General features: G+C 49.9%; 1 protein-coding gene across 1 annotated transcript in view; it reads left to right on the forward strand.

The window, feature by feature from the left end:
- TNS3 (tensin 3) overlaps nucleotides 1-11684 on the forward strand; it is a 129274-nt gene that overhangs the window by 19742 nt on the left and 97848 nt on the right. Inside the window, exons 6-8 of the mRNA XM_012720398.1 lie at nucleotides 1019-1131; nucleotides 1474-1534; nucleotides 1930-2005. Coding sequence (XP_012575852.1) covers nucleotides 1019-1131; nucleotides 1474-1534; nucleotides 1930-2005 — 250 coding nt within the window. The remainder of the gene's footprint in view (nucleotides 1-1018; nucleotides 1132-1473; nucleotides 1535-1929; nucleotides 2006-11684) is intronic.

An 11684-nucleotide genomic window follows, 5' to 3' on the forward strand; every position in this document is an offset into this window, starting at 1 on the left:
CCACCAGAGAGGGCCGCAGAGGTTTGTTTTTAACATAGCGAGAGTGAGCCTGCTTAGCGTTTCAGTCCTGGGGTGGGGTGGCCAGTGAATGGGGCAGCAGGAGGGGGTGTGGAGGACCTTGATTCAGTCAATGTTCACTTCCTGCCCTGCTCAGTTCTGTGAGGCACCAGCGATACAAGTGAATGGTTGGATTTTGCTTTTTGTTTTGTCATCAGGGAAGGAGGGATCAAAGCTGAGTGGCTAGTCTGTGCCCTGTGCCTGTCCCTGCCACCATGCTGTGCCTCAGAGGGGCTCCGTTGAGGAAATGCTTCTAGAGAAGCATCGTCTCTAGCCACCCTGTGCCTGTGCAGAGTGTGAGTGGCCTATACTATCAGGAGGGGCCAGTGGGGTCTCTGGCAGATGTAGACCTCTCTGTTTGGAGGGCATCATGACAACGGAGAAGAGAGACCTGAGGAGTTCAGGGGTCCAGGTACTTTGTACTGTTTATGGTTGAAGAGTCACCAGCCAGGTGTTGCAGCCAAAGGTTGTGTATAGGATGAGCAGGCAGGTTCCAGCCTTTATTAGGGTTCTACTAAGAGTACAAAGCATGTATATAGAGCAGAGTGAGGAGTCACTGAGTCACTGTGGAGGCCTTAGAGGTGTGAGTCCGTTATAGGGGGCACGCTTATGATGATGGCATGGGGGTTCATTTTCCCGCCTTTCCTAACTTGGGGGCCATGCAGCTTTGGGACTTGGCCCTGCCCAGCCCTGCTTTTGGTGGACAAAAGTGATTCAGAACCAGAGTAGGTGGTCTTCTGTTATGGGGGCTCACACCAGGCGGCTGCCCCCCATATCCAATGTGTGAGGTCCAGAAACTCTCGGTGGCCGTGGCTGTGACTCTCCAGGGTGTGGGACAAACACGCATATGCCGAGACCCAGGGAGAAGCAGGTTGTGTTTGCTCATTTTCCTCTGGATCCCACCTGGGCTCAGGAGGCAGGGAGGGTGCCCCGTGAAGCTCTAAGTGGTCTGTCTTTGCAGGTATGTTCAGTTCCTCAGTGGACTCCTGTCAGGCACGGTGAAAATGAATGCCTCCCCGCTGTTCCTGCATTTCGTCATCCTTCATGGCACCCCCAACTTCGACACTGGTGGCGGTGAGTGTCTTCCCCCGTCAGAGTCTGGTTGCAGCCCCTTCCCTTGAGCGACGTCCCCTTCCTACATCAGAGGGCCATGCCCAGAGCTGGCCTCAGTCTCCACAGTCCCTGGATGAGCTATTGGCGTGAGGCGAGCGCCTGGCTCATGAGGGACAGGACAGGTGACTAGTGGTGGGGCTGACTGTGGGAATCCCGAGTCCCTTCTGCGGCTGCCCTCCTCTGGACTACTTCCCCACACCACTAAGGCAGCACCTGGGCTTCCCAACTCGGGGCCCCTTTCATCTGTTTGACAAACTCCTCTTGCTGTGCGTTGTCCTCACTGGCGACTCTGCTATCTTCTAGTGTGCCGGCCCTTTCTGAAGCTCTACCAGGCCATGCAGCCCATGTACACGTCGGGGGTCTAGTAAGTACAGCGGCTGGAAAATGGATGTGCCCTGTGTCACCCTTGGGAAGGGGTGGAAGGAGGGGGAGCAGGGAATGCCTGCTGGGAGTGCTTGGCTCCATAAGGGGCACGAACCCTGGATCCTAAAGGAAAGAGGGAGTGCTGGGGAGGTGACCGGGTTGCTGGGGTTTGCCTTTCACTCCACTCTGCAGCAGATAAAGGACAGATCCACATCCTCGGAACTTGAATTTCTGGGCTTTTCTGATTTGCTTTTTGTGTTTGGATAGCAGTTTCTGAGCCTTAGTGGAGAATGAGCAATTTCTGAATTTTCAGTTATAGGCTTGCATATCTTAAAATGTATTTTGTCCACTAAATCATGACATTTCATGACAATCTCTTGTCTGTTTGTTTCGAAGCACGGTTGGCCCGGAAAGTCAAAACAGGATCTACATTGCCATAGAGCCGGCCCAGCTCCTCAAAGGGGATGTCATGGTGAGTGGTCATGGCCTGGTCTTGGTTGTGCCTGCAACCCCAACACACAGAGAAATGATGTCATCTTAAAACAGAAACATCAGATCTCGCCACCGCCCTCTTCACCCCCATAAACAACAACCGTAGGAAGAATGGAAAGGAGCTTGACTAAGGTGGTTGGTTAATTTTGAGTAAAACTGTTTTAGTGAAAGGGACAGACCAAATTGTTAGAGCCACTTGGTATATGCATCCTTGAAGTTGAGTCCTAACTCAGCCACGGTGCTTCTGATGGCTGCCATACCCTAATGTGTAATTGTAACATGAGTATAGGCTTCCTGGGTATAGGTGTAGACCAAAAATATTTATCACTCATCACCAAGGCATGCATTACCACTAGCCTATGGCAGCGCTGTTCATGATCCAAGCAGTGATTTCTCCGTATCATTTTGCTTCTTGGGTGTGTTGGTTCTTGGAAGACATTAGCACTTACATTTTTGCATCTTATCTATCCTGAGGATAGAAAAATTCATGCATCTCATATTATTTAAGAGAAATTTGTCTGAAATAAGAAACTTTGAGCCTTGTGTGTGGCTCCCAGCACACGTAGGGCAGCTTTCCTGCGCTATTTCCTAGCTCAGGGGATCACAATGTGGCGAGAAGAGCCGATGGGTCAGGACTTGACTTTTTGTTTTATTATAAGTGGCTCATCCGGAGTTTGTAAGTGTCTCACTAACTTTGCTAAAAAAAAAAAAAAAAAAAAAAATGGGTTTGAATACCATTTCTGAGTGGCCAACAAACTTGAACTTAAGTCTCACAAAAATCAAGTCTGTGAGGCTCGTGGAGCGAGAGGCCCCGGCACATTCACATCCTTGATGTCCCCGTACAAACTCCTGGGGAGGTCTCTGCCCACCGAGGCCCTCAGTTATGGGTCCCCGTGTCTCTTCAGGAGGCAGGGCCCGAAGCAGGCATGCTGGGGAACAAGGAGCAGCAAAATGACTGTTTTCAAGGTATCACGCTGAGCCCTTCACAAACATCATGTTCTTCCTTCCTCTCAATGAAGATGAAAGAGTTGGCGGTCTCATTCTGTAGTGAGTTCCTTAGCTGGGGGGTGCTGATGCATTTTCAGAGGCTCATTTTATCAGCCACTCTGGGCACTGCCCCCAGGAAGGACCCATTGGGAAGGCTCAGGCAGGAGGAACACTTCCTGGGCCAGGAGTCTGGGCCTAGCAGACAGCACAAACCAGTCCCCCAGCAAGGGCCCAGAGGGCCATTGTGCTAAGACAGCCTTGAGGGGGTTAGTGTCCTGGAAGATTGAAGCCAGATGTGAGGCCTGGGAAGCTTGTGGTTTTCTTCTGGAACATGTGGTGCCGCTCACAAAGCTCTTCACCATGTCCTGAAAAGTGCACGAGTCCAGCCTCCCTGAGACCAATGCTGCCTGGGGACAGTGCACAGCCGTGACTGCCCTTGGGCCCCCAGGCCTCTTCTTCCACTTGAACAGGGTCTGATGGGCCCACATATCTGCGCTGGAGGTCCCTCTGCTTAATGAAGCCTGCATGCGTGGGCAGCGGGGGTGGGGGGGCAACACCGGCTGGGGTGCATTATAGGCCACACAGATGCGAGCAGATTGAGTGTAGCTTGTCCTGGGGTGGCCACCTCCTCTTCTGGAATGAACCCTCCCCCCACCTCCTAGGTCCCTACCCATGTGCCTCACCACTGTCCCACCCTGTGGCGAGCACTGTCTTGGGTACAGGGTCAGAGTAAACACCACGTGTACCGGTGAACTGGAATGTGGTTTGAGCAGGCGATGTGGGGGTCAGTGAGAGGTGACTCGGGTGGGAGGCGTCAGTGTAGCTGCCTAACAGGGAGGTGGTCAGGAATGGGGTGGGGCGGCGGAGAGGAGCCGTGAGTGGGTGAAGGCCGTGCTTAGGACGTGCTGGGACTTGGCCCCTGCATGCCAATGCCAGAGCAGCCCCTTGGCAGGCAGCGAGCTTGTTGGAGCTGCATGCTATGCAGGCAGGAAGACACAGGCCTGTGTGTTTGGGACTCTGCTACCTGCGTTGTCTGTGGATGAAAGATTCCGCCTCAGGGCACCCACAGCCACATGAAAGGCGCTGTCACCTTGTGTAGGTGGCGTGCAGTGATCTTCATTATGTTCATAAGTGGTTTTGATCTGCTGACAACTCAGGCAGCAAATTGGGGCATCCCGTGTTCCCTGTGGTTCTCTTTGGTAGGAAGCTTGACAGGCCACAATTTGGTCATTCTCAGAAACTACTGGTCCTGACTCAGATGTGTAAGTCTGTGTAGTGCTGGGCAAAGCTGTTTCCAAGCTCAAGCTATAGATGGAAGAGCCAGGTTCATGAGCATTTTGGGGGTGCCTGTCAGATCCTCGTGGAGGGTGAGTTGATTAGCTAGGAGAGGTAGACCTGGAAGGGTTGGGTTTGAGGACAGGGGACAAGGCCTGGAGCCTGGCAAGTGAGCGTGCTAGGGTGTTGTGTGAAAACCCCTTTTATCGTGCTGGGGAGCCCATGATGTCCAGAGCAGGGCCTTGAGACTTTGTGTGCCCAGCCTCCAAACAGGGCCTTCAAAGGGGAGAGGGCACCCCATAGTCACAGAAGAGTGGGCCTTAGAAGCAGTGAGGAGAGTAACCCAGCACTGATGCTGGAGACTGCTGAGCAGCTGAGTTGGGGGTGGTGAAATGTGGCTAGCAGTAGGCTGTCGGGACCCCCAACCCTTAGGGATTGGCACATCTCTTAGATGCACCCTTTGTATGACGGGGAGACCCAGATGCTAGGTGAGGGCTCAGGTAAAACAGGGGCCACTGTGGGAATTCACTAGAAATCTGAATCTATGAGTCCAGAGTCTTCCAGAGGGGCCCTGCATTGAACGTGAGAGGTGGGCATTGTGCTGGTGGCTGGTGTGGGCCCCCAAGCACAGAGACGACTCAGTATTTGTCTTCTTGGTGGTCTGGCAACGTAGTTCTCCACCTGCCTGCTCCCCCAAGGCCTCACTGGGTGATCTCTGCTTGTGCCTCTCTGCTTTATTTCTTTTCTTTCTTTCTTTTTTTAATCAACTACTTTTTTTTTTTTTTTTTAAGATTTATTTATTTATTCATACAGAACTGGGTACAGGCCAGAGATGTGGAGGGTGAGAGGATTCACCAGAGACAAAGAGGGGAGCAGAACAGGCAGATCAATGAAGTACACTGCTGAGGGGAGCAGCGGGCGGGTCAGGAGAGGTCTGCCACGCCATGTGGATCTCTTCCGGGGCAGGCGGGGATCGAACTCATGCAAAAGTGGCTTAAGCTTCTTAGTGCAGTGCTTTAACCCGCTGTGCCACCAGGGTGGACCCTATTTCTTTTTTTTTCTTTTTTTTAAACATTTTGTTGGGGTATATGCCAGAGTGTGGGGGCTTGAGAGTGGGGCACAGGCAAATACTGAATTAGACTGCTGAGGGGAGGAACGGGAGAGACAGGAGAGGTCAGTGCCCTGGCTGGGAACCGAACTCAGGCTGTAGTGGTGATAGCTCTGAGACTTAACCCCTCGGCCACTGAGAGGTCCTCCTGCTTTCTTGTCAGGATTTAAGGAAAGGGTGTTTATATGCCCAGCCTCAGCTTGTCCCTCCTTTCTCGCCCTTTAGCCTGGTTCCATTAGACTTTATCATGGTGGTCTTTTCCATGGCATTGTCTATCATGCATCCTTCTGGACCTTTCTCTTCCATTGGCTCCCTGGCGAAGGCCCTTCCTCCTCTGGCCCTCCCTCATTACCTTGCTGTTCCCTGGCACTATCTTTGAGATGATATTCCTTGGAGGTTCCATATGCCCTGAGCTCGCTACCTGTGAACTGCTCTGAGTTCAGTTTATACTTTGTGATGCCTTGTGCTGCCCTCACATTTCCTTCCTGCTGATTTTAGGCGGTACTTAGCCCTTCCTCACCCCCACACAGGAGTCTCTCCCAGTTAGCATCTCCTCTGCTTCCCACATCCTGCGGTCTTGTCGATTCCCCACATGGATGCATCCTGAGTCTCACCACCACACACTCTTTCCCTCCTCCTCTAGGGTCACATCGGTTGTCCCCCAAACTATGCCTCTTACACTGTGACCGAGGTGTACAGCTGAGCACGATGCTCCTGGCCAGCCTCTTCCCCGCAGTGAGGCACAGAGTCTGATCTCCTCTAAGGGGAACAGACCCCTGTTTCCCACCTGCCCCTCAGTCATTAGCCCCAGACATTCTGTTATCCTGTTGACATCTGTACGAGTCCCAGTTCTCTTTACTCACTGCCGTGTGATAGTGGCCAGTGGCCATGTCCTCCTCTACGCCATGCGCCTCCTTGTCCTACCACAGGGTGGAGAGCCTGGGGTTGACGCAAGGCCCACTCTGCTCCCTACAAGCTGGCCTAGCTGAGTCTTCACTGGATAGTCTAGAGTCTGTGTTGGGGGTCGCTGGCCTCCTGGGTGAGAGGGACAGCTGCTGATGTATGTTCCCCTCCATCCACTTCATACCAGATGTGAACATGGGCGCGAGAGCGCTCTGGGGTTCAGCCACCCTGTTGCTGGGTCTCTGGCTGAGTATTTCTCGCCATGAAGGCACCTGTGTGTGAATTTTGCTTCCATTAGCAATTTGAGCAAATTGGATCTCCAGGATTTTGCACAGGAGATGCTTGCCTTGCTGAAACTCTCCCCTTCCTGATCCTTTCTGTGTTCCTAACACAGAGTATTTTTAGAATTGTATTATTCCTTGATTTATATTTCCTGTACTTAAGATTCATTTTGTGCACTCTGCACTTATTTTCTCAGTGCTGTCAGATGGGAGGAGGAAGATAAGGGCAATATCTCAGAAGGGGTATTTTTCCATCACAGAGGGTAAGTTTTACTTGCGTCATTCATAGAAATGATTACCTAAAGGGTTTGTAGCTCAGTTATCTATCTCTAAGAAGCCTAAAAGTACTCGTAATTCGTGTGTTTGTTTCCATGTACTGCCATAAAATCCCACAGACTTTAAACAGCAGAAATGCATTTCCTCATGACCCTGGATGCTGGAAGTGTGACAGCCTGGTGCAGGCTGGGCTGGTCTCTCCTGAGGCCTTTCAAGGTGACCGTTCTCCTGTGTGGTCTCACATAGCTGTCTTTCTGTGTGTGCCTGTGTGTACTCTTTCTTAGAAGGACACCAGTGCTATTAGACTAGGGACCATAACAGTGACTTCTTTTTACCTTAATGACTCTTAAATTCCCTCCTAATCCAGGACATTTTGAGGTCCTGGGGGTTAGGAACCCAGCCCATGCATTCTGCAAAGACACAATTCAGCCCTAAGTTCCTGTGTTCTATCCCGTCCAGTAAAATTTCTATTATGATAAAATTAGTAATTGAATGATGGGCCACTTGTCATATCACACTTTTGCCTGTACTTTGTCTTTACTCCATTTGTCACTGCTTAGGTCTAGATCTCAACGCAAGTAATGCCTCTTAGTGAGTTTAGATCCCAGTTATTGAGAGAGCAGATGATTTCTCCTGTACAAGGAGAACTTTGGTTGTTCACAGATGCAGAGAGGATAGAGCTAAGGGTCCGCGGAGAAGCGAGTCCTGTAGAGAAAGGACAGTTCCCAGGCAGCATGCACAGCAGCCCTGGCCTGGCTCAAGGGGGCACACTGTGCCCAGAGCAGGGGCCACTGTGTGCTGCCATTCAAAATCTCTGCCCTGTTGGTTCTCCCTGAAAATGACCTTAGGGATCAACACGGGCATTTCCCCAATGTTGACTGTGCTCCTCAAGAACTGCTGTGTTGTCCTCCCACTTTGCTCAGGTTGGCTCTGGGTTTTGGAGTCTCTTGGTGTCTCCTTCCGAAGAGCCCCCCATTGTCTTGCCCTTTATATTCTCCCCAACTCCCAATGAACCACAGGTGGTACACATGCTTTTGTTTTGCCCTGCCCTTAATTTGAGGTGTTAGATTTGATGTGTATTTCTAAAAACTCAGCAGGCATGTGTCGTCGTAGTCCTGAAAGCTGCAGTAGGAACTAAGTTTCAGGGCTATTTCTGTGCAAAGGTTCAGACATGCAGCATGTTTGTGTCTCATCAAGAATTTTGCGACGGTGGAAGGAATCCCAAGAAGCAGAGAAGTCTTTCATGGGCAGGCTGCAAAGTTCCCGACAGAGTCTCTCTCTGGTGCTTCTGAACCGCCCTCCTTGGTCCATGTGGCTCCCTGCCCTCGGTTGGGCCTCATCCTTCCAGAATGTATCTTGTCCACTTTGATATTTCCCCTCGTTGGCTTGAAAGTGTCAGCCTTACAGATATTTACCTGCCATTCCTCAGAAAGGACTCACAAAGAGACATGTTAATGAAAATTAATGGCTCATGTCCACAAGAAATAAAGGCTATCTGCTCCAATGGACTGAAAAAAGTACTTGGGAAAGTAGAGTATTGTTTGTCATTCCTACAACTAGGTGTGTACTTGTGGGGGTGGGGTGGGGTAGGGTGGAGCTATTGGGTGGTGCTAACTAGGAGGCCAAGTCCACATCTACCTGTGGTCTGACTTTGCCTGGGCATGGCCAGCCATTCCCACAGCCCTCCCACTGCCTGCCAGACCCAGACAGCCTGCACTGTGTTTTCACCAAAGCTCAGATTCTTCCACTGCCCCCTTTGCAAAGGGCAGGCCTCGGTGTTCAGTAAATGTGCTGTTGTCAGGTAGGAGGGGAGAGACTTCACGAGCCCGGCAGAGTTGTTATGTAACCGCCTAAGGAATTTGTGTGGGCAGCAGGCCCATCGGAGGAGCCTGGCCAGGGTCCAGAGCCCTGATCAACTTGTAAACACTTCTCTGTCTTGCGTGCCTCATCCAGCTGCCCCTGCCTGCTGCGCAAATCCAGCGACCACTTCATTTTGTCTTCATGGCAGTGAGGCTCCGTGGCTCCCCGCCAGGGAACCCACTTAGGAACAGAGGCGATACCTCCCCACGAAGCTGTCATAACAACTTGCACCATCATTTATTATTTCTTTCCTAGAGCACATTGTACAGTCAGGAAAAATGAAATTGTCCTTAAATCCTTCTCCACACTTTGCGTCTATGGAGGGCAGCTTTTTTACATATTCTCCCTCCCACTATATTTTTCTGTGACTTTCTGTGTGTGTGTCTTTCTCTTTGAAATTACCACAAGTCTTAGGGGCTGAGTCTTAATCTAGTCTGTCATCTTAGCACAGTGATTTTAATTAGTTGGTTTTCATTTACACTAATACCTGCTGACTTTTCAGTGGTTTTGGTAATGAATGTAATATTATAACCATCTAAAATTATTTTCATCCCCAAGAGAAATGTGGTTAGTGTTGGTACCAGATGATGTAGGTGTTCTACTTATGAGGATTAGCTATCAAGCTTTCTAAACCTTTTAAATGTGTGGTTATGGCTCTTTCTCTGAGAATACAAATCCTTGAGTCCTGTCTAGACAGCCACCAGAGCCACCAGCAGAGCGGGTTGGAAGGTGTGGTTCTCTTTTTCTGCAGGGATGCACTGAGGTTTCTGCATTGTCTGCTGTCAGCATGGATCACAGGAGTGTCTAGATGACACGTGAAGCTGAATTTGCACGGGGGGCTTCCACTGACAAGGGTTCACTAACCTCTGACCTGGGGGAGGTGCTCTGGGCTGTGTCCTCAGACCTTGACCCTTTGCCCAAAGTGCCTTTTTTCTCTATCATGGTGATTTTGAAATAAAAATACACCCATGTCCTATGGTGATGGCACATGGGTAATTTGGTGATGGGAAGGCCACGGGGATTACAACTGAGATGGAAAAGGGCAAAAAATGGTGTAAAAACAAGCTGTTATATTATTTAAAAAAAAAATACACCATGTCGCCTAAGGATTAGTCTTCTATCAGTTGATTTTGTGCATCAGACTGATGGAGAACTTCTTGAATCAGTTCCTTCACATAGGAAAGCACGCGGTATGCATGGTGAAGACAGTCCTGGGTTTCTGGTTACTTTGAATGTGGAAGCTAGTTGAGAGCACAGCCATGTTTTATGAGGCTATTAGATGATAAGGTTGGGTGAAGATTTTCAGAGAGCGAGAGTACATGCAGACTTCTCACTACGATCGTTATTCCCCCCGGCAACGTTTTTGAGTTCCAAGGTCCTTTCTCTGGAAGCCGTAGCTTCCATTACAATTTACAATTTATAATTTATAACTGCATATAAAAATAACAACCTGTCTTTGGACTTATAGATTGTGTTAATAGATAGTGCTAATCTGATCCTTATAATAAAATTGTGAAGTTGATGTTTTCAAAGCTCATTGTGCATTCAGAGAAAGCCCAGTTTAGACTCAGTAACTTCCCTGAGACCTGAGAACTCCCATGAATTGTGATGTGGCATGCTGCTGCTGTGGCTTTGGTGATAACTTGTGACATGGGATGGCATTCCATGAGATACTGTTTCTTATTTTACTTGCCATACTGCAAGGAGACTGCAGCTCTTTAAATTGTCTCAAATGATGACTGAAAAAAATCTGAAGGTTAAAAATCTGTAGTGAGAGCAAGGTAAATGGAACTGTTATGCCAGAGGGATGACTACAGATGTCAATAATTCTAATCTTTATGGAATTTTACCATTACTTTATGTCCTCAAGGGTGCTCGTATCCAGCAAAATGTGAGTTCTTTTCATTGAGTGTTGAGCATGATACTGATTAGGTTTATTGACTTCATATTAGATATATTGACTTGATGTGCTGGTTAGATTTGTTGACATTATGGACATCCTGGCCCTGTGGAGGGTGCTTGGTGCCCATGGCAGGGCCCTGGGGTGGGTTGATCTCTGGCAGTCGGAGCTGTTGTGCTGGTGGTGGCTGCCCATGCCAGGAGACTCAGGGGACTCTCCATGTCTTTAGGAGATGGTGGAGTCAGCTCCTGAGGGTCAGGAAGACTAGAGGCATGGCGATGATAGCCATGATCATTGCAAGAGAAGGTTAGAGTGAAACAACAAGAAGATACTTATTCTTGAAGGGGCTTCTGATCTCAGCCAGCATGGTTATCAGACTGTCAAGAGAAATCCCTAGGAGTGGGCCACAGCTCTCTGACAGTGGGCTAGCTCTCTCTCCCATTCTGAGCCTGGGGTGAGAGTGGGCAGTCTGAGGAAAGTGATGCTCACCTCTTGCATCCCATTGTATGTGCAGCTGCTGTGCTGAGTGGGGGCTTCTGTGTGATACAGAAGTGGGCAAATGGGGCATCACCAGCTCTTGGGGAAGGTGGGGGCCTGTGGGTCCCTGAGTTAGGAGGAGCTGCTTATCAGGAACCAGCCAGGATGACTTTAGACACAGAGCAGGGGGAAAATGCTCTCTCGACTCTCTAAGAAAGGATGGCGTATTGGTGTGCATTTTGAGCTGCTCTGGGACCACACAGGTGTCTCAGTGTGGCAGAGTGTGCCTTGCTGTTTGCCAGGTCCTCTGACAGGCCATGGTGTCCAGGCTTGGGGTGTGATGGTCTGCAGCCGCCTCTCCCCTGGATGCCAGATCGTTGTGTTCTTTTAACAAGAGCCTGATTGAATCTAGACCTCTAGCCATGCATGGGGAGTAGATGAGCAGGCACCTTGTCATCCTGTAGAGATGGGGGACAAGGGGGGGCTCAGTGCATCCTGGAAGAAGCACTGTGAGTTTGTTCTTTCATTGGGCCCATTTGGGGACAGGTAGGTGATGATCACTTGATGTGAGACAGAAAATTGAGGTATATAT

Source organism: Condylura cristata, unplaced genomic scaffold, assembly GCF_000260355.1.
Source record: "Condylura cristata isolate star-nosed mole 26May11 unplaced genomic scaffold, ConCri1.0 scaffold00004, whole genome shotgun sequence".
NCBI lineage: Eukaryota > Metazoa > Chordata > Mammalia > Eulipotyphla > Talpidae > Condylura > Condylura cristata.